This window comes from Mycosarcoma maydis, chromosome 5, assembly GCF_000328475.2.
Source record: "Mycosarcoma maydis chromosome 5, whole genome shotgun sequence".
Taxonomy (NCBI): domain Eukaryota; kingdom Fungi; phylum Basidiomycota; class Ustilaginomycetes; order Ustilaginales; genus Mycosarcoma; species Mycosarcoma maydis.
Window position 1 is genome coordinate 353,752 of NC_026482.1, and position 22,141 is coordinate 375,892.

A 22,141-nucleotide genomic window follows, 5' to 3' on the forward strand; every position below is an offset into this window, starting at 1 on the left:
TTCGGGGAGCTAAGTACATGATGATAACTGCTAGTATATATATCCAAGTGGGTGTATAGAGAGGCTCCATGTGTGAAGGGACTGGATGGTCCGAGTGTGATAGTGAGCCGGAACACTGAGCGGATAATGGAAGAAGCATTGAGCGGTTAAATGAGGAGGCATTGAGCATTCAGGTTAATTCTGATTAACTACATGATAATAAAACTTCACTGCGAGTCGTGAGTAGTTATCTAAGTGATCACCCATCCACGTGATCGTGTTTCACAGAATCAAAATCAAAATCACGAATGTTAATTCATGAGCTGGATGTTCGTGACTTATAAGTGTGAGTTGGACCCTGCATCTGCAATAGCTATCACAATCAGTGAATATGACATGTTACCCGAACAGCCATATCTCTGTCAGCTAGACAGTGCCAGGGGACATCAGTATCGCTTGTTCAAGTCAGGCCTTGGTCGAACGACGGCCGTTCAGTGCAAGGGCAACCACAATGGTTCCAACATGGCGAGACGCCAGCGTGTCGCACCTCTACACGGCGGGCGTCGTCGGTGTTGGTGCCTCGTTCATGCTGCTTTCTGGCATCAAGGTAGCATGCGCACTTTTGCAGTCGTCAGCGCAACCGGAAGCCGCAGATGGAAGCTCTACCACTCCATCGCAATCTCGACCTGAATCCAATTCTTTGGTCTCGAATGGCACCGAGCGACGCACCAAGCAGGGCAAGACCACCGATGAGAGCACTGTACAGGTTACCTACCCTATCACCGTTGAAATGTGCGACAATGCGTTTCACTCGGGTGATTCGATCAAGAATCGCTTCTCCTTCGATTCGAAGGAAGCAACCGTAGGAACTTCGCCCAAAATCCGTGCTGGTGCGCTCTTCAAGCTCATCGATGTAGTGGCAGGTGTATCGGCACGCAAACACGCCGAGCTCAGTTGTGTTACTATCAGCGTCGACTCTGTGCTTCTTCTAGCGCCTATATATTTGGGCGATCTTGTACATCTCTCAGCTTCGGTCAACCGTGCTTGGGGAAGCAGTCTTGAAGTCGGCGTTCGCGTGGTCAAGGAGGATCCACGCTCCGGTGCCCGAGAATACGTCAGTCACGCATACATGACGTTTGTAGCTGTAGCTTCCCCCACAACGGCAACATCGAATTCCGCATCTCAACCTCCTGCTCGCGTCCGACTCGCTTCACGCCCTAGCCTCGCTCCCACCTCTCTATGGCAGCAACTCACCTCACTTCTTACCAAGGCGGATCAGCCGGCGAAGGCACCCAAACCGCAACTTTTGCCGCTGCTGCCGAGCACGCCGCTCGAAGCGAGAAGGCACATTCTTGCTGGACGTCGCCGTTCCAAACGTATCGCCATGGCTCAAAAGGGGGAAGCTCGCGACGGCGTCTCAACACAAGTCAAACAGAGGTTAAAGCAAGAAGTGCAGGAAATCTCGCGTACAGGCGGCAAGTGGTCCGGCTCAGCAGACATAGATGCGGGTGCATGGACGCCGGGTAGGCTCAAAATTGAGAAGGCTGATTTGCTCTCTTCAGCGATCGGCAACGACGTGTCAGCCATCCAAGGCGCAAAGACATCGCAAGAATGTCAGCTCGAAGCTCTCGAGCTTGAGTTTGTCGTACAGGCCTACGTCTCTGGGGATCCTGCTGTCACGATCAAGAACGACGAAGAAATAGTCGAAATTAATTTGGCCGGCGATATCCCCCTCCGACATCCTCTCAAGGTGGTCGAAAGGCTGGCGCGACAGCTTGAAAAGGAGCAACTGCAAGCAGTTGAGGCAGCTTCATCCACACCAGTTTCGATATTTGCAGCCAAAATCCCAGAATCTGGCGCAGTACCATTGTCTTCGCCAAGTGCACCCAGAACCGCTCCGCGCGATTTTGCGGCAGCAGCAATGGTTAGTTCACCACCTCTGACCCCTGCCTTTCGACGCAGATCCATCTTCTCGCCGCTGAAACCTGCACAAGAGCGAGAAGGTGACACTGACCTAGATCAGTCGCTCGCAGGCACCCCGGTGAAGACCCAAACGGCGCACGACATCACTCGCGCCAGACTGGCTTCAAAGCTCTCCAAACCGATCAAGGTTGCCAAGACGATGGCTCGAACGCTCCATCTTGTCTTTCCAGAACATACTAACTCTGTTGGAGTGCTCTTTGGAGGTCAGCTCATGGACTGGATGGAAGAAGCAGCTTTGCTCTCTGTCCGTCACGTCGGCCGAGGCCGACGCTGGGGAACGGTCTCGTTGGACGGGTTGGAGTTTGAACAGGCAGTTGCGGTAGGCGAGAGCATGACATTCACTGCAGTGGTCGTGCGCACCTTTGTTCAGTCGTGCGAGGTGTTTGTTCTAGCCGAGGCCGAGTCACGGAACGGTACAAAGAGGATCACAAATGATGCTTTGTTCACGCTCGCTTTTCCCTTGGACGAGTCGGAAATTTTGTCTCCAGTGAAGGAGGGGAGTAGATTCAGGCTGCTCAGACAAGTAGACATGCCACCAGACTCGGCGCTGGCAGCGTTCGCTGACGTCGCAGTCAAACGCCGAGAGACTAGGTTGGAGTTGAAGCAGATGCTTGTGAGGATCTATTCAAATCCTAGCTGAATGTTTCGAATCACATCACGAGGGTGTGGAACTTAGTCACGCCCTTCAAAAATCAATGATGAATGGCAATCACGAATGCATGACATGTCGCATACAGTCTGGTGATTAACGAAGAGGTGGAGACGTGACTCGAGGTATGTCCGTGGATTTTGATTGCAGTGGCGAGTATGACTCAAGTTCGAGTCTGTGCGTCCTCAACTTCGGAATCCGGAGTTCGGCAAATTCCTGCCAACCTGTTTTACAATTCACGATTGTTGAACATGTGGAGAGAGTCGCTGAGCGACAGCTAGTCGTGAGTGAAGGTGAAGGTATCTTGGCGGCGACTTGCTCAACATGAACACTACTTAGCATACTACCAGACTTCTCTACCATATCGAGTCAAGTTCGATCAAGCTTGTCCTTCTTGAGTCTTGAACGCATAAAAGGATGATCATGCTCAAGGAAGATCTGCTCGTCCCACAAACTATACGGATAACCTCCATTCCTCACACACCTGCACAAGATGAGCTCCAACATTCAGCCATTCCTTGAGATCATTCCAAAGGCAGTGTTGGACACGAGTAAAGCACTCAAAACGTACGCCAAGCTCGAATCCATCTTGCAGCAGTTTGCTGATCACCTTCAGACTAGTGTGGATCAACAAGATGCAGATAAGCAAGCGAAGCGAATGGAGATGGAGAAGATGCTAAGGCCGGTCTTGACGGACGCGGGTGTAGGCAAGAAAGGCATTTCAGAGATCGTCGATGCTTGCCTAGCTGTCAAGCTCAGGTCTCATGTTGAAGGTGATGATGACTCTCTGTCGAGGCAAAAGCCTCAGGCGGAAGTTCCACCTGGCATCACCAGTCATTTGAGCTCAACAAAGAAGGCGCTGCCCATTCATGGTTCCATCAAAGAACCGTTAAAGAAGACCAGAAAGGCCAATCTACGCGCATCGACCCAGACTACAGATAAAGAGCTAGCACAAGCGGTCCAAACCAATCTATACATCGATAGCCTGGACCCCAAAATCCCACACATCACAGCATTGTCTCAAGAATCTCGCTTTCACCTGGACTGCTCCGACACCTCTTCGCTCGAAATCGATCTTCACAATGTCACTCTCACGCTTGCAGGACATGATCTACTGACGGATGCGCATCTTCGCATGAAACCAGCCACGCATTACGGACTTGTCGGGCGAAATGGTGCCGGCAAATCAACGTTACTCACCGCGATCGGCGAAAAGCTGATTCCGGGTTTATCCCGAACCATGAAGGTCCTATTCGTGAGTCAGTTGACCAACGTCCGAGCTTCGGAAGAGAATCCAGACGGCTCGGTGCTAAGCGTCGTTGTAAGCAGTGATGTCGAGAGAAGCCGAGCCATGGAAGAGTGCAGGCTGTTGGGCAAAGCGCTAGAAGATCAGATCGAGGAGGATATTAGGCAGGTGGTGTTGGAACTGCAGCTCAAGAGAAAGAGGGAGATACTGAAAGAGGCAAGGAAAATCGCTGTCAAGTGGTCAGGTGCTAAAGGGCATTTGGCGAGGAAAGAGCTTATGATTGCTGAAAAAGAATTTGAAGCCGCACAACAAGACACGGTCAAACCACCTGACAACGTACCTGACAAAACGTCCTGGGCATCGGTAGCGAGCAAGATGCTGTTCGAATCGCAACAGCTGCTAGAAGAGGTCGATGCTCAATCTACGGAAGCACGAGCACAAAAGATTCTTCGTGGGCTCGGGTTTTCCGCAGAACGCATCCAAGGACCTTACTCTGCCCTATCAGGTGGATGGAAGTCTCGAGCCAGCCTAGCATCAGCTCTACTGCAACCATCTGCCCACTTGCTCCTACTAGACGAACCGGTCAACTACCTCGACCTACCCGCCGTTCTCTTTGTCCAGCAATTCATATCATCCATTCCGCACACAGTCGTCACAGTCTCGCACGACCGAGAGTTTCTCGATGCCGTCTCTTCATCGCTTATCATCCTCCGCAAACAGAAGCTCTCGTACTTCGAAGGCAACCTCACCGACTATCAACGCGAGCAGCGACAAGAATGGATTCACAAAGCTCGACAACAGGCCGCGTTGGACAAGAAGAAGGAAGCGATGCAGAAGAGCATCGCTCAAGCTGCTTCCTCCGCCAGAAAATCAGGTGACGACAACAAGATGCGCATGGCTAAATCACGTCAAAAGAAACTGGACGAGCGATTTGGTCTGGAAGTGAATGCCAAGGGACACAAGTTCAAGCTGAACCGCGATTTCGGTGGATATCACCTGACGAGTCGAGGTAGGGTGGAGATGGACGAAGTGGATGAACAGGTGAGAATCTCGTTTGAGGATCCGGAGGCATCGAGATTCCCGGGAAGCTTGGTGCATTTGGAAGGTGTAAGTGTTCGATACGACGGTAACACTGGATACACAATCAATGACATTGGCTTGACAATCGGACCAGGTGAAAGGGTGGGAATCGTGGGGCCAAATGGACACGGCAAGACGACACTTCTCCACTGCATCGTAGGCAAACTAACGCCGACCAAGGGTACAGTGGAAAGGCATCCCAAAGCAACTATCGGACTGTATGCTCAGCATACGCTCGAGCTCCTCTCATCACAGAGTGTCACTGCGTTGGAACACTTTTTGGGGCGATGTTCTGACGCCAGAGAGTCGCAAGCAAGATCCTTCCTCGGCTCGCTGGGACTGAAAGGTCGAACTGCGGATAAGATCTCTTTGACCAACTTGAGCGGTGGACAGCTCGTCCGACTCGGCCTGGCCGAAGTCATGTGGTCGAGCCCTGATCTGGTAATTTTGGACGAAGTAACGACGCATCTCGATAGCGACACGATCGACGCTCTTGTTGATGCTTTGCGGGCGTACGCAGGTGCTGTACTACTCGTCAGCCACGACCGATCTGCTATCAAACGAATCATCGAGGGCGCTTCTCATCCGTCTGCCTATTTCGATGAAGACGACCAGGCTGAAGGGGCCGAAGCCGACACGGAACTAGACCTGAAGACGCAAGCGATGGAAATAGGAAGGGTTTATTTGTTGCAAAACCGTGTGCTGAAGCACTTGCAAGGTGGTATGGATCAGTATACTGACTCAGTCATCCAGCGGTTTGAGGCTGCGTGAACCCGGCAATGATGTATTGCAGTATGTCTGAAACACAAAAGTATGCAGCATCGTAAGACAGTACATACAGTAGTGGCCATCAAACCAACCAAGTAAGTTGACACGCAGACGCCATGTGGCGGATGAGTAGCCGAGTGTCTTGCCTCCGTTCCCGATCGTGTGACTTGATCCCGATCCACCCACGAACGCGCACAAGAGCGACGCGTTGAGTTGTTGCAAATTCCGATGGTTTCCAATCACGAATGCAAGTTAGACCTACGTAGCTGCTCTCTTCCTTCATCCATCTATCATTATCATTCACGATTCCACCATCAGTCAGCATGCGTATGATGGTGTGCACTTTGAGAATGTTCGAGAGACGGATCTTTGCATAAATTTCTCACCCACACACTTTCGACGCCACACACACCACAGCTTTCTCGCGATATGAACAATGTTCTTGGACCCCTAAGGAACTCACGAAAGTTGAACTGTCACTTTCCCGTTCAACACAACGGCATCAACAGAAGGCGGGATCAGATTTTGACTGGCAGTGACTAGGCCTCAAGTTATCATCAACGCTTCCTACGCATGTCGGATACAGCCAATGTGCTGGTCCAAGCAGGACCAAGCAGGCGAGAGCGACAGGCAGATCCGCTCGAGGCGCGACTGGCGATGGCCGAAAAGGAAGTTGCATTAGCTCTTGACACCTCCGATCACGAAGAGCTAATTGCTCTGGCTACAGAAGCTCTCAACGCAAAATCCGAAGAGATGGCACCCAGCAAAGCAGTCATCAAGTCTCGCAAGAATCTCCTGTGGGCTCGGTCGCATACTTATCATCAACAGAATCTACACGAATTGGCGCTCAAGGACGCAAAGGCTGCCCTGAAGTTAGATCCCGAAGATACTGCTGCTTACCTTCGAGCTGCGACTCTGCTGGGTAGCACCGGTCATAAGGCACAGGCGTTCAGCTGTCTCAACAGGGCGCAGTCTCTATGCTCTAAGTATGATTCAGCCACCAGGGCGCTGTGGCTGCGGAGGATCGACAAGCATCGGCGCAAACTCTCCGGTACCGAACGTTGCCTTGTCGAGCGTCTTCCCAACGAGATTCTGGTTGAGGTGGCGCTGTACCTTGACATGCCCGACCGAACATTGATGAGCCAGGTATGTAGCTCATGGCGTCATACTTTAACCTCGGCTTCCTGTCTTTGGAGTTCAATCACGCTCAACAAGATTGGCAAGAAACTGGGTCCACAGAAAGCCGAAGATCTGTTGCTCTACATCATTATGCGCGTGCAGAGAGCCAACTACGCACTCCAAACCATCATTTTCGAGGACATCTTTCCATTCCCGTTTCTCAAACAGGTCTACCGACTTTTGCGAGCATTTTCGAAAAGCCTGCATCGCATACAGATCCCCTGTAACGATCACAAGGCATCATACGACGAATTGTACCGCCACTGTCCTCAGCTGAAATGCCTTGTGCTTTCCTCTCCCAGGGGCAGATCCATGCCCTTGTCGCGATTTGATTCGGATATGTCTTGGCACATACCCACCGTCGACGAGTCCGTCGAAGAAAAAGGAGCAGAGCGTTTCTTCCTTGAAGAATTCAGCGTCGACGAGAACTGGTTCCCTTGCGAGCTCAGCAGGCACTTTCACAAGTTGCGCGTCTTGAAGGGACACAACCCTTTCGTGTTTGTCAAGCAATTGCATCACACGAGTTTTGACCACGAGCAGATGGTCCGAGGCTTAATCGAGCACCTTGAAGAATGGGTTTATTGTCACAGCTTTCCATCGGGGTCTCTGCTGTCGCAACCCGTCGCAGCGACGTTTCCGAAGCTGAAGAGGTTAGCAAGCTTCCAGCTTAGCTCGGAATTTCCGATCAAGCTCACCTGTCCGAACCTGCTCGATTTTCAGATCATATATAATGGTATAGAGGCCGAGGGTGCAACAGAGCTAGCCCGAATGCTGACAACCAGCCCGAAACTGCGCAAATTACAAATTCGGCCGTTCGACTTCAGTCGAGCTCATAGCCAGATATGCCGAGCCATGAGTGGCCTTCACGATCTGGAGTGGCTCGACCTGGGCTTAGCCTTGACCGAATCCGAACTTGTCACGCTTCTGGCACCTCAGAACGCAACTTCGGGTCTCTCTGTCCCATTTCCAAAATTGCACACCTTGATCGTAAAAGTATGGCGCACAGATTTGACCATGCTGACCTCCGCTCTCCTGGCTCGCGAATATCTGCGAACTGGACACGCCTGGGAGACTGCAAGGCAGATGGCTACTGAGCTTGTAACTCGACCAATCAAGCACGTACAAGTGGTTACCCCGTTTCAGAGAGGCTCGAGGTCGGTGAACGCAACGGTGCCAGCCGAAAATTCGGAATCCCCTCGTCTCAAAGACGCTCCAGATTGTACCCGTTTGCGCCGCTTGGAAGTGTCGGTCGCCGATGCCGATGTTCCCAAACACCTCCTGTTGGCGCTCGATAGCGTTGTCGATGACCTAGTCATCACGTTTGAACCAATCTAGTAAAACTGATCACCAATAGCATCCGTCGAGGCTGTAGGGTGATCAACGAATCGAAAACAGATGTAGTTGCATCACAGCAATAAGTTAGCCCAACTCAGTCAAGAGTCGATTTTCAAGGTCCGAACCATCACGCACAGATTCAAACGAGCGTGAGCACAGTCATCAGTTTGCCGGTGTGTGGGGTCCAATGGAGCGGCGAAATAAGATTGCCGACCGACCGAGAAAATTTTGGAATGAACGGAATGACCGGCAATCTTACGTTGGGTTTGTTTTGGCCGTGGACCGTGCTGAAAGTCGCAAGTTGGAGCGGCTGCATACGACACACAAATCACGAATCGCGCTGTTGAGCGTCAAGAAGAAAGGAGCACACTCACGACTTTTGTACGCAACCCCATTCATTCTGAAGCAGTCGTGATTGGCGTTTGTCACTCGCAGGTACGCCCTTGATTCTCTGCCGGGGTTGCCCAATCTCCCATAGAGCTCAGCCCAGCCGTCTCCTTCTCGAGACTAACCCTTCCCCTCTTTCACTTCACAGACACATTCTCTGTCACATCTTATTCGAATCGTCCTCACTCACGTCCAATATGCCAGGAAAAGTCGCTCCCAACAACTCGCTCGCTACCGAACCTGCCGAGCGCAACGTCTCATTCGTGTTGCAAGAGATCGAGAAAGTCTCGTTCGAAGAACGCCCCATCGTTGCGCCCAAGCCTGGTCAGGTGCAAGTCAACATCCGTCAAACTGGTCTGTGCGCTTCCGACTGTCACTACCTTCACCATGGTCGTATCGGTGACTTTGTGGTTCGCAAGCCCATGGTGCTCGGTCACGAGTCGAGCGGCATCGTCACTGCCGTCGGAGAGGGTGTCACCACGCACAAGGTCGGCGATCGCGTTGCTCTCGAGCCTGGCGTTCCTTGCCGATCGTGCCAGGTCTGCCTGAACGGCATGTACAATCAATGTGCCCATCTTGAGTTCGCTGCTACACCCCCTTACGATGGGACGCTGTGCACATATTACAACATCCAGAGCTCGTTTGCGCACCATGTGCCCGATCACATGTCTCTCGAGGAGGCTTCCCTCATGGAGCCTCTTTCCGTAGCTGTCTACTCGGCTGGTATGCGCGGTCAGGTCAAGGCTATGGAGAACGTCCTCGTTTTCGGTGCTGGTCCCATTGGTCTGCTCAACGCTGCCGTCTGCAAGGCCTACTCTGCTAAACGAGTGGTGGTCGTTGATGTGGTGGAAAGCAAGCTCGAGTTCGCTAAAGAGTGGTGTGCCACTTCTACTTTCAAGCCTTCGCTGCCCCAGGAGGGCGAAACCAAGGCCGAAACAGCCGCACGCAATGCACAGCACCTCATCAGCTCGCTCGGTGACGATGTAGCAGCACGCGAAGGCTTCGACCTCGTACTCGAGTGTACCGGTGCTGAGCCCTGCATCAACATGGGCATCCAGGCCCTTCGACCACAGGGTCGCTTTGTCCAGGTCGGTATGGGCAGATCTGAAGTCGAATTCCCCATCACGCGTGTCTGCGTCAAGGAGATCAACGTCACTGGCTCCTTCCGCTACGGAGCTGGCACCTACAAAACCTCGATCAACCTTGTCAGCACCGGCGCCATCGACGTCACCAAGATGGTCACCCATCGTTTCCTCTTCAAGGACGCTGTCAAGGCGTTTGAGACCACAACAAAAGGTGTCGGTGAGGACGGAAAGACAGCAATCAAGGTTCAGATTAGCCAGGGCGAGGGCAAACAGTGAAAGCAAGGACACGCAGTCAGGCCATCCCGAATTTCGAGCCAAGCAATCTTACATATCTTGTATGAACGAACGGTCACGAGTCGCTTGTTATGTTCAGCATTCGGCGCCCCTCATTCGTGATTCGATTTTGTCACCCCTCGCGTGAGAACCATCACAATTTGGCTGCCAAGTACCAAGTGTCAAACTAACCTATGCTGAGCAAACATCGGATGCTTGTACAATCATTCGAATGCAAACGGTCCAAGTGAGTCAGTCGGCTCAGTTAAGCAGCCTCTTGACTAGCACAGCTTCTACAGTGCAATCCGGTTCAAGTTACGAGCTACGAAGAAGAGTCCATAGTTGCATCTTAGAGCAACCCTACGCCAAATACAAGAGTCATACTTGCAGCAGCTGCCATCATGCCACTCTCGCACATTGATGCCGCAGCGCTGAACGATCTAGCGTCTTTGGTTGCTGTGTTCGTACCGCTCTTGGTAGCACTGGCGCTGGCACAAGCGGGCGTTTTCTTGAACAATCAGTAGAGCAAAATGTTGTAGCTCAGCGTCGAGTAATCCTGGTGCGATGCATTCGGCATGAAGTTGGCTGAAGGCTGCCAACGACATCGTCAAAGAGGTTGCACAAAAGGCCTTCGTGGTGGCTGATAGCCACGCACTCCTACAGACTGAATGAGCAGCGATTAGAACCAGAAGGGAAGGGCTGAGATGCTAGCATCAGTGAAGTAGTCTCGTGGCTGCTTCGAGTCACTATTCCTCATCAGTTTCTTGCGTTTCCGAAATGTGTGATGACTGATAGGAAAACACACGGACGCGTGGCATGGGAAGTGTGAATCATCAGCCTGATCGAAACCATAGAGACACACTCTGTGACTGAAACAGCAGAGGTCCAGGACCCATCGAGCGTCGCGAGATTCAAATGCTTGGCAAGCACCGCCTCGGACCCCGATTCGCGTGCTTAGACCTTCCCTTTGTGCTCCTCTTTAGTTCTCATCTCCTTCCTAAACACTGCCTCAGCCGCTTACGTTGGAGCGACTGGAGCGAGAGCCTGGTCCTGAGTATGATGATTCAGTTTCTCAAAGACGCAACGTGCACAGCGGACCAAGGCTCGAAGTGTGCAACGATCCTTGGTTTGCTAAGACTTTCCGGCTGCAAGGCATTTACGATTTTGCTTGACAGCTGCTATTCTGCATCACGTCCACGATTCCCGCTCCGGCTTTTTTTATTTTTTTTTTTTTTTTTTTTTTGGGAAAACTGCTTCAGACCGTCTCGGAATTTTACACTCCGTCCGCAGCACGCTGACAGTGGACAGCTGTGAGCGACTTGGGAAGTCGTACTCCTTTGCGACAATAACAAACCATCTCCCTGATCACGGATTATAATTGATTCATGTTGAATGTACTATCCCACTGGAGGCTTTTCCTGTGTACACCAAAGGCGAACGATCACTCGCAGTCAACAGGGTTGGGCGCAACGGCACCTTTAGCGCCCTGATCCTTCGCATCTAGCTTCTTCATATCATCCTCATCCAGCTCGAACCCAAAGATGTCGGCGTTGGACGCAATGCGCGACGGCGTGTCTGACTTGGGCAGCGGCACGAAGCCCTTTTGCAACGACCAGCGCAACAGCACCTGCGACCAGTCCACCTTGTGTTTAGCAGCAATCTCGAGCACGTCGGCGTCATTGGCGTGTTGAGCTCGTACGATCGGGCAATATGCCTGCAGTACGATCTTGTGCCTCTTGCAAAACTCGACAATGGGTCGCTGCTGACACCAAGGGTGAATCTCGATCTGGTTGACCGCTGGCGTTTGTTGGCGGTCGACGAGTTCTTGGAGATGCTTGACTCCGTAGTTGCTAACACCAATGGTGATGACTTTGCCTTCCGACTGGAGCTCCTTGAGTGCTTCCCAGAGGTGTTTGCGCCCCTCAGGGCCGGATGTGGGGGTGTGGATGAGGAAGCAGTCCACGTAGCCATCCAGATTGATTTTTGAAACCGACTCACGGAGCGACTCGAGCGTGTCCTCCTTGGTCTTGCCTGGTGCGATGATCTTGGTGGTGACGAACACGTCTCGTCGAGAAGAGTGCGTTTCGAGGCACCAAGCTCGCACAGCATTTCCAACTTGCTTTTCGTTTTCATAGTACTGGGCGCTGTCGATGTGACGATATCCAGACTTGAGCGCCGTTGTCACCGATCGTTCCGTCACCTCGGCTGGGCTCTTGTACACACCAAAACCCAGAACGGGCATCTCGACGCCCGACTCGCCCAACAAAGGGTACGCAGATTGCAACGTGAGCTTAGTTGACATGCTTGCGGAATTTGAGAATGCCCGGGTCGATCGAAAAGGTTGACGGCCAATATGGCTAAGAAGGATGAGAGACGATTCGTCCAAGACAGATATCTAGCCAAGACACAAGTGGAGGTAAGGCACTGAGTTTATCAAAGACTCGAGATGGTCGGGGCGCTTAGTCACGAGGGTGAATTGTGAGTCTTGAGTGGACCCTGACGTGTGAATCATGAATCGTGAATTACGCTGAGTTGGTAAATGCGCGCACGCGGTTTAGACAGGACACAAGCTGGATTGAACTGAATCACGAATCGTATTTAGTTGACACTTGACGACTGTCACTTGGCCATCCACTCGTAACTCGTGACTGTAACCATCATCACACTTACCCTTTGGTATCGTCTGTTTTCGACAATCACTATCAGCCGTTATCACTCGAATTGGATAGTGCAATAATAAACTACATTACTGCCATATGCGCCTTCGGCCGTGAATCGACGTATTCGAACCAGTCCGAATCCATACTGACACCGCAGCACCCACACTGCTGAGCGGATCATCCACTTTTAGGCCTGCAACCCTGACCAGGCCAACGCACCGCACCTCGCCACCTCCAGACGCGCGTATAGCGACTGTCGACTCTCTTCTCGAGCGCTTGGGCCTTCCTCGCTAATACATACTCTGCATCACCCGTCTGTATACCATGCCTTTGACTCGCCGTTGCCGCTGCTATCGCTGCACAGAGGCTGGCGGTGAAAACGGCATCGAGGTCAAAAGTTCAACATATAGAGCGCATCAGCGTAGGTATGGCTCAGCTCCAGCCGCCTCGAGCTCGACGAGCGGTCTCCCTAACCCTCGTCGAAGAAGGCAACGCCCTCCCGAGCCCTCGCCTTCGCAGCTTCTCTATGAGCTTCTCGCGAAACGTCACCTCCTCTCCTGGGCTGGCACGAAAAGCTATACAAGCGATTTTCCCACCACAACCGTCTCGGGTGCAACGCTGCCAATGCTCGAACCGGCTGAGACGCACGAAGACAGCACCCGCGAGGAAGCTTTTGCGCCGGATGAGTCAACATTCGAGGATGATTTCGACAGCGAGGAGGATGACGACGATATTGGCATGATTGAAGTCGCCAGTATTGCGGAGCAACTCTTTACCAAAGCCGAGTCGAAGACCAGTCTGGGCACGAATGATGCGCAACAGCGAAACGTCGACAGCTGGGTTTGGAAATCACATGTTTTCGTCGCCTTTATGATGGGGTACACCTCCTTGTCGAGTGACGTGGCGTCCCTCCTGCTCACATTCTTCACCTCAGTCATCTTGCGCTCAAGAAAAGGCCGTAGCCAGCAACACGATCATCCAGAGCCTGCGGTACTTTGACAGGATGCTCAATAGTCCACCCGATCCAATGCATACCGTGTATGTTGGGATTTGCGGCCGTCGTTTCTGGCACCTCTTCCTCATTGAAGGCTGTAACAACCTCGGCAAGAAGCTCAAAGAGGCTCAAAAGGTCATGGCCCGCGCTATCCTTCCGACCAGCATCAAGCGCCCAGACTATCGGATGGCTCTTACGTCAGGAGGGACACCATGCGCCGAAGATTGGGTCACACTATTTCGCTGCCTTCTGCCGTTCGTGATGCTCCAGCTTTGAGATAAGACGCTTCGCCAAGACGAGAACGAGCACATCGACTTTGTGCCCAAGGGACTCACGGAGGAAAAGGAGCTGAAGCCAGGGCCCAAATCGGTCAAGATCATATTCGAACTTGGTCTGCTTCTTTCTTGTATTGTGGACATGCTCGAGTCGGACTTCAGCGAGGATGATGTGCAGCGCTTGCACAAGTACATCCTTCTCTACAACAGCAAGGCAGCAGCTCTGCTTGGCAAAGGCTGGATCGTCTTGAGCAATCACATTGCAGAGCATATTCCCGACGCCATCCGCCTCTTTGGAGCTCCAAAGAACTTCTCCAGCCTTCCCTTTGAGCGATACAAGGGTACCTTGAGCAAGATCAAGACTTCAGGCCATAAATACGGTCAGGTCGAGCTCACGATCATGCGAAAAGTCATCAGTCGCTCGAATCTTCAGCATCTTCTCAGCCAGTCTAACGACACCTTCTTTCGAGAGACACTGCTCGGATATGTCAAGAACCAAAACGAGTTCGAAGAACTGCCGCCCCCGACTCGGCTCACCAAGACCATCATGGAGCGCGACACTTACCTCCACCTTCTCACATACCTCAACGGACCAGGTAAATGCTTTCCGGGCCGCTTTGTCGTGCCTCACGATATTCATGCCTCCTCGCGTGATGTTAGCCTGCGAATGGATGCGATTTTCCTGCACTCAGTCAGTCAGTACGGGTACCCGACCGAGATTCGGTTTTCAGGCTGCGCGGCGGAAGCAAGGAAGAACAAGGCGGACTGTTTTGGTATGGTCAAATTGAAGGATCAGACGGTAACGGCAGTACAGATTCTGTGGCTCTTTGAAAAGGTATTGCATTTGAACGGACCTGGAACCGCGGCGGTCTCAGAGGGGTTTATGCACATTCGGAAGCTCAAGATGCTCTCAAGGCAGGAAGCGTTCGGCTATGAAGTACGTTGTGGCGAATTGTTGGACGAGATGAACATTCATTTCGCTACTTTGGACGGCTATCTGGAAGATTTGGTTGTACCAGTCGTCGCTATGGTTTCTCAGCTCGTCTTGGTTCCGATTCACACCCATGGTCAGCAGCACAGACAGGTTTATGGTCTCAAACAGCTCTGAGTCAATGAAATAATCGATCAATTCCGAGAACGAGAACACGAGCAATGAACAAAAGAAGAAGAGTCTGAAAGTCGTGAGGCAACTACCGTCAACGGAGTCAAATATCGGACACGACAAAACCACGTCGATTCAGTGAGCAGAGAAAGGGCAGGGTGCGTCCGGCCCGGAACGGGTACACCTGGTAGACAGAAGGTCTGTGTTACCTCTCCATTGAGTCTTGGGGTGGAGTGTTGGGCCGCTGTAATGCTCAATAGCAAACAAGTGAGATATGAGAGTAGAAAGATGACGGGATCGGGGAAGAAGTGAGAGCTGATACTTGCAAAGAAAAAGCACAGCGGCGTGAAGACAGCGTGTGCACAGATACAGAGACAACGACGAACGGAGAGTAACAGAGACGAGTTGCTCTCAGTGTCTCGCGTCTGTATTTCTTCTCTCGCACCACCACCGCCATCTATCACGAATCACAAATCACGAATCACACAAGCTCCGCCTGCGACAAAGCCTGGTCACTAAGCCTGGTCACGCTTGGTTTCAGTGTTTAGCTCCTCACTTTCATCTTGCAATCTACTTTTTGACCGCCTCAAGCAGCCTTTGGGCACCTCGTTTGTGGAATATGTCACCGGCATGGCGTGAAAATGAGAGCTCAGATACTGGGACATTCTAATATATTCAGGGCCTCGGGTTAAATTCGGTTGCTACCAAAAGTGGTTTCGTTGGTCCCGACTTGCCATAGATCATGCTGATTAAGCGTACTTGAGCTGAGGTCACATGTCCTCATCCGATCGTCTGGCTTTTTGCCCGCTACACGCAAACAAGCAATCACACTCATGTTCGCTGCTCACGCTCTTCACTTTATCGTAGACTCGAAAAGGGAAAGTAAATGGCGATTCAGACTTCAGAGTATGGGTTTGCAATTCGTGATTCACGATTGCACGTGAAAGCACTGTGCCAGCGACACGCTCAAAGAGTGACTAGCTCGCAACGATAACGATACCGTTCTGGGCATGAGCATCCACAGCAGGTGGAATAGCCTGGAGACGTTCGAGATTTTGGAGCAGACGCTTGATCGTCCATTCAAAGCAGGTTACCAACTCTTTCCCCAATGGCGCCACCGTCATTCGAGCCGAGTCCAATCGAAACGATAGCCAAATTGCGAGCCTCTGTAGCCAATAGAAAACTAAGCATGCAAACAGTCATGTGGGAAAGAAGAAGCCAAAAGTCGAAACAGTAGACAAGAGCTTAAAGTGGATTGAGTCTTCTACAGTCGCTTTGAATCTTGCGGTCGTCAATTGTCCCTGAGGAATTGAGCGGTGGGGCCTTTTCCAATAAGCTTACTGATACTGAGGTGGAATTTGGGCTCTCCGACCAGGGTGCCCGATTTGTCCGCTTTGTCCTCTCTGCTCCAGAATCCCCAGCCGAAGCTGACAAAGAAAAAGTAGTAGAGACGGTTGAAGCGGAAGAAGAGGAAAGAGATAAGCCAGATACACAGCTCCATGTAAGTGAAGAAGTCGAGCTGGCCACCAGGAGCGCGGTCCTTGATGAAGCGAATCATGTCCACCCAGAGACGCATGTCGCGCGGTTTGGGACGGGTGGATTTGTCCATCAGGAACAGCATTAGCGTACGTGCCATGATGCCAATGTGGATATGGCCGACTGTACCGACAGCGTTGCGGAAGGTCGAGTTGGTGCACAGAACGGAGCAGTCCTCGATGGGGAACACCTGAAGGTACATGTTGGGTCGAACATAGTCCTCTGGGAACAAGTCCTGGGGCAGGAAATCAATCGAAGGCACCTCGAAGCCAGTAGCGACGACAATGATGTCGGCTTCGTAGTGGATTTTCTTGCCGTCCGAGCCTTTTTTCTGGCCACGCTTGCGCAAGTTGAAGTGGATCCCGCTTTCGTCCAGATCGAGCACATCACCACGCTGGTAGTCGGCTTCACCTTTGCGGATGTGTCGCAGAGCGCTGGTGTTGACGATGGGTGTTTCTGTGTAGAAGCCTTTTGTGGGCGCCATCTTTTGCTCGAGATCACGGTAGTGCAGCTTCTTGAGCAGAAACTCGGGGATAAACGACAGCCAAGTCTCGCGCCCAAACGGCTGCAGTGCAAGCGCACAGTTGATGATGGTATTGCGTGGGATGATCCATTTGTCGCTGCGAGCCAGGATGGTGGGTCTATCGGCACCCTGTGCAACAGCCAGTTCGAGCGCCTCGATACCACTGGCTCCGCCTCCCACAATCAACACCTTTTTGCCCTTGCAGTCAAGGCCATCGAGCTGTGAAGAGTGAACAATCTTGCCCTTGAATTTTTCCTCTCCAGGGAGGTCCATCTTCTTTGGCTTTCCACAGGTACCGGTGCTGACAACGATACCGTCAAACACCTCGTTTTCGTTGCCGTTAATCACCCATCGAGCATGTCCGTGCTCATGAGGATCCGTCGACGAAGAGTGCCTGGTGACGTTTTCCACCTTGAAACCAAGATGGGTACGCTTGTCAAGTTCGTACATCTTCCAGATCTTTTGCGTGTTCTTCAGAATCTCATCTCTATGCGGATAGGCCTGAGTCCACTTGACTGCAGGGTGGAAGCGATACATGATGGAGCTGATCTGAAGTCCCGAGGTGGAATTGACGCGCGACCAGATGCCGCCGATTTCTTCAGCTTGGTCGAAGATGGTGACTTCGAAGCCGTGTCCGATGAGGTGAGAGGCAGTAGAGATACCGGTGATACCGGCACCGATCACGGCTACATGACCAAGTGGTTTCTGCTTCACTTGTTGTGAGGGAAGCTTGGGCGCAAACGCGTACGCGATGAGGATTTGAATCCACTGGTAGAGGTAGCTGACGAGGGCAGAGAGCCCAAAATTATGAGCAGTTGCAGCTGCCATGTTGAACAAGCGTCAACGGACCAAGGGAAGACTTGGTCTCTACGAAGTTGGTGACAAAGCGGTTGTTGGAGAGGAGAAGGAAAGAGGGTGCCATTTAAAAATGGACCTGCTGTCGATCAAGGTGAACACGGTGATTCAAACGAGTTCAACACACACCTCAAAGCACGCCCAAGGGAAGCTACCGAATCAGCAACAGCAGCACACTTGATTTCGTGATTCACGGCACGATTCGCGATTGCTAGTCGGAATCACCGCAAGATCGATACGCCCAGGTCTTGGCGTCCACAATCCGTAACGCTTCTCACGTGCAAGAAAGCTGGCGGGCACGTACGATTCTCCAATGTCATCGATCTTGGACTCCCTCAACTGCCGCTCAGCTCCTGTGCCTGGCACTCTTTTAACGGATCAGTCCGCACCAAAACTCACGACTTCAGATCGAAGCTGCAAGAGTCGCCGTGAGTGTCTCAAGTCTTAGAGCGGAATCAAACGTCGGAAGAGCTTCCGATAGGTAGTAAGCAACATTCACGATTCGCGATTCATGATTTGCCTACGTCGACCGTGCACGTTTTGGCTGCAGAAATCGCGCCCATGACCTCACAGTGCGTGTGTCTCCAGCAAAATCGTATCTGGTTGATCTAACACCCACCTGCTTTTCCCACGCTCACGTCACGATCCTCACGCCTCCTCTTTGATTACTTACAGTTACCTACATGATTAATCGTGATAGAGGGTCACAGCAATTTGACTCGTCACGTGACCCACTATCTACAACCTGTACCTCTGATTCTTGACTCCCGCATAGGCCTCCGTAGGCTTGGGTCGGTGTATGAAATAAAATAAAATCAAAAAATCGTGATTTCTTGAGTGGTTCTTGCGTGTCTTGTTCCATCGAAGGCGCAGCGGGAGCAACCAAGTTTGCCTTGCCCAGATCTGATATCGTTGGCCTCGGAATCATGAAAAATGCATCGCATGCTCTTGATCACACGCCACTGCACGTAAGGACGCACACTGTGAAATATGGGCAAGAAACGTTGAGGCTGTTCTCTCTAATTGGGCCAAGGAAACGTATATACTGTGGTATGAGACTGTAACAGGAAACCGTCCAAAACACGAACATAGCGTAAAAAACGAACACGGCGAGAGAAATCCTTCTAGAAGAAAAAAAAACAGATCCAGGTGGTTGTTTGGCCATAAAGGAGATCGAGCAAGCAGCTTAGGACTTAGTGATGGATGCCCTCCTCATCACGCGAAACGACACCGAGCTTCTCCTTCTGCTCGGGCGAGAGCGTGGAGCGGGGCCCCTGGTAGTGCTTGTGCGCGTAGGTGACGAACCAAACTGTGGCGATCAGCAGAACACCAACCATGATGACCCACGAATAGTTGAAGTTGAACTGGGTGATAGGCTGTACCGTGGGGATGGAAAGGACGACACACTCAAATATGGTCCAGAGGACAGCAATAAAGTTGACTGTCTTGCCGAGCAGGCCGCGTCCTAGGAAAAATGGACCGGGCTGGAACTGCACGTCTGGGTGATCCCAATGGATCCAACGCGCCACAATGGGCACGAGGTAACTGCTGTCCATGCCGAGAGCAGCAAGTGCAAAGATAGCCGTAACCGCCGTAGTCGAGGCAAAGGCGAGGCAGCCCAGAGCCATGCAGGGGATGACGACGAGCCAAACAGCGTTGACTGTGGTACCGGTGTGCTTGTTCACCCTGGCAAAGAGTCCGCGATCGGGCAGAGCATTGTCACGCGAAAAGGCGTAGAACGATCGAGCGTTGGCTTGTAGCGCAGTAGTGACAACGAAGAAGGCGACCGAGCAGACAAACGGCCAGATGACGAGGAAACCGACCTTACCCGCACGCTGGTACAGAATCTGGGCGAACGCAAGTCCACCGGGCCATGTGGTGGGATTCTGGGTCGCAACGTCGCCGCTGACAAGCACCATGACAATGTTGAGCACCCACCCGACGGCACCAGTACCAGCGACGGCAACAACAATGGCGACCGGAGCGGCGATGGCAGCACGCGAAACCTCCTCCGAGATGTGAGCGGTCGCGTCGTAGTCGGTCATGACGAATTGCACGCAGTAGAGACCAAAGAAGAATGCAAGAGCGTTGCTGCCCCAGCCGCTGCCGTTCTTCAACTCGGTGAAGGTGTACGAAGCTGATTGCATCTGATCGAGCGGAGTCTTGGCGAGCACAACGATGATGATGATAAAAGTGATGCCGAGGTTGACAATGACGTACGACGACGTAAGGCGGGCAAGCGTTTTGATACCAAAGCAGTTGATGATGCCGTGCAGCGCAAGCAGGCCGATGTACAGGCCGACGGTGGCGCCCGTGGTAGCCACGTAGCGTCCATTGGTAATGACGAAGGCCCATGCAAAGATCATCTGTGAAAGACCGTACTCGGTACCAGCGATACCAGCGATCTGTCCGGTGAAGTTGAGCCATCCAGTGAGCCAGGCAACAAACGCGCGCTGGTTTCGAGGAACAAGCAGACCGGAAGCCGAGTAGAGACCACCAGCCGAGGGGTACGCCGAGACGAGCTCGGCAATGGAAAGACCGAGCGTCATGTTGAGACAGGAACCAATGAACCAGGTCCACACAGTCGAGGCTGGGCCGCCGAGGGTGAAGGGACTGTTGAAAGTCGTAGCGACCGAAGAGACGAGACCCATGATGGCGAAAGCGTACGATATGGTGGAAAAGCTCTTGAATTCTCGCGCAAACTCAGACTTGTGACCCATACGAGAAGCCAGAATGGCGTCATCCTCGCTGATCAGCTCAGCCGGCTGATGGCTGACGCGAGCGCCATTCTCATTGGCGTTAGCAACGGCGACCTTTCCGGCCTTGAGCTCGTTCGAGGATTTGGAGGAAACCGACGACGGCATGATGATGCGGAGACGCTAGTGAGATTAATCCGTTAGCCTATCAAGACGTGATAGACCATGTGGACGCAGATCGAGCGAGACAGAAAAAGATAGTCGAAGGGATCGAACGCAGTGTTAGCGAATGGTACTGTTGGTGAGCATAGGAGGCGAGGCAGAGACTTGACAGGGACGAGAGGACCAGGAAGTAGACGGTGCGGGGGGAATAAAGTTTTAGGGTAGATGGTTGGGGCGGGGCTAATGGAGAGGAGAGAAGAGAGCGATCTCCACAAAGCAAGGCAAAGCTCAAACAGAATCGCTCGATGAGAAGCGAAGGCGGAGGGCCCAACCGATCGAGGCATAGTGACGGAGGGACACTGGAGCGCGGCTGAAAGACCAGATCCTTCCACAGCGGATCATCGGCGTACCGTGTTCTGCAGCTACACATGGCTTTGCACACTCACGACTGGTGTGGCGAGCTAAGCACTAGGGCCAAGCAAAAGAATGCATCCAGAGAAGCACGAATAGCGACAACCAAGACATCGATGACCCATGTCCGGACGACGCGACGCGGTAGGATGGGCCGAATAAACGCACTTGTTCCAAGCAACTACAGTACAGACCAACCCTGTGATCCGGAAGACACGAGCGAGGAGCAGCCGAGGGTAGACCACAAAAACGGCTTTGAAACACAAGATGAGATCAAGAAGCGCATTGGTTCAACGTTCTGGGAATGAATTTGACCCGAACTTGTGCCATTGTGCCATGGGTCAACCATACAGCCAGAAAATCCTCTGAGCAAAATTTGCCGCGGCCCGACTCGCGACGAGCCAAAAGCACTCACTCGCGACTGGCCAACCTGTGGCCCGGCCTGAATCCAACCATACGAGCCAGATTACTTGTAACCGGGGTCACAATGCAAGACACGGCAAACAGACAGGCCCGTTCGAGATCTCCCATGGCTCTTGGTTTGTACATGACCGGCGTTGGCAACACGAGGCTTCTGCGCATACCCCACACCGCTTGGTGCACAGACGCAAAATGCTTCCGCCCCTCAAGGCTTTTGTGCTGCCAAAGATAGCACAAGCTGCCGCACTGAAGCAGGCTGCACCCCATGATGCGCCGGGTTGCGTACGCACGTCAGAGTCGCTGTATAACTCCGGGTCACACGACCGTATGCAGATAGAGCTGCATCCGGCTACTTCCCGTTCGGTGCCGCAACATAACATCATCACAATATTATCGAAACAGAAACTGTGAAACCTAGGAAGGGGCGAGAGCAACGCGGAGAAGAACGCCTTGATCGAGAGAAGAATCAACTTACGGGTTAGGTTTAGATACAGGACGGCCTGGTTGCTGGCTGAAAAGCTTGGTGGCGGAAGATGCGCGCTG

General features: G+C 52.4%; 8 protein-coding genes across 8 annotated transcripts; 5 read left to right on the plus strand and 3 right to left on the minus strand.

The window, feature by feature from the left end:
* Positions 1 to 490: 490 nt before the first annotated feature.
* On the plus strand, positions 491 to 2,602 carry UMAG_02147 (uncharacterized protein; the record flags this gene model as incomplete). The annotated part of the gene is made up of 1 exon (XM_011390200.1): positions 491 to 2,602. The coding sequence occupies one exon, from the start codon at positions 491 to 493 to the stop codon at positions 2,600 to 2,602; it is 2,112 nt and encodes a 703-aa protein (XP_011388502.1).
* A 502-nt stretch (positions 2,603 to 3,104) lies between these two features.
* UMAG_02148 (uncharacterized protein) lies at positions 3,105 to 5,708 on the plus strand (the record flags this gene model as incomplete). The annotated part of the gene is made up of 1 exon (XM_011390201.1): positions 3,105 to 5,708. The coding sequence occupies one exon, from the start codon at positions 3,105 to 3,107 to the stop codon at positions 5,706 to 5,708; it is 2,604 nt and encodes an 867-aa protein (XP_011388503.1).
* Positions 5,709 to 6,278: 570 nt separating this feature from the next.
* On the plus strand, positions 6,279 to 8,219 carry UMAG_02149 (uncharacterized protein; the record flags this gene model as incomplete). Its single annotated transcript, XM_011390202.1, has 1 exon — positions 6,279 to 8,219. One exon carries the CDS (start codon positions 6,279 to 6,281, stop codon positions 8,217 to 8,219), a length of 1,941 nt encoding a protein of 646 aa, XP_011388504.1.
* A 584-nt stretch (positions 8,220 to 8,803) lies between these two features.
* UMAG_02150 (putative xylitol dehydrogenase) lies at positions 8,804 to 9,967 on the plus strand (the record flags this gene model as incomplete). Its single annotated transcript, XM_011390203.1, has 1 exon — positions 8,804 to 9,967. One exon carries the CDS (start codon positions 8,804 to 8,806, stop codon positions 9,965 to 9,967), a length of 1,164 nt encoding a protein of 387 aa, XP_011388505.1.
* Positions 9,968 to 11,405: 1,438 nt separating this feature from the next.
* Positions 11,406 to 12,266, minus strand: UMAG_02151 (uncharacterized protein; the record flags this gene model as incomplete). The annotated part of the gene is made up of 1 exon (XM_011390204.1): positions 11,406 to 12,266. One exon carries the CDS (start codon positions 12,264 to 12,266, stop codon positions 11,406 to 11,408), a length of 861 nt encoding a protein of 286 aa, XP_011388506.1.
* Positions 12,267 to 12,948: 682 nt separating this feature from the next.
* Positions 12,949 to 15,001, plus strand: UMAG_02152 (uncharacterized protein; the record flags this gene model as incomplete). The annotated part of the gene is made up of 3 exons (XM_011390205.1): positions 12,949 to 13,502; positions 13,627 to 13,846; positions 13,901 to 15,001. The coding sequence occupies 3 exons, from the start codon at positions 12,949 to 12,951 to the stop codon at positions 14,999 to 15,001; spliced, it is 1,875 nt and encodes a 624-aa protein (XP_011388507.1).
* Positions 15,002 to 16,286: 1,285 nt separating this feature from the next.
* On the minus strand, positions 16,287 to 17,882 carry UMAG_10062 (uncharacterized protein; the record flags this gene model as incomplete). The annotated part of the gene is made up of 1 exon (XM_011390487.1): positions 16,287 to 17,882. One exon carries the CDS (start codon positions 17,880 to 17,882, stop codon positions 16,287 to 16,289), a length of 1,596 nt encoding a protein of 531 aa, XP_011388789.1.
* Positions 17,883 to 19,102: 1,220 nt separating this feature from the next.
* On the minus strand, positions 19,103 to 20,773 carry UMAG_02154 (uncharacterized protein; the record flags this gene model as incomplete). Its single annotated transcript, XM_011390206.1, has 1 exon — positions 19,103 to 20,773. One exon carries the CDS (start codon positions 20,771 to 20,773, stop codon positions 19,103 to 19,105), a length of 1,671 nt encoding a protein of 556 aa, XP_011388508.1.
* Between the last annotated feature and the right edge of the window lie 1,368 nt (positions 20,774 to 22,141).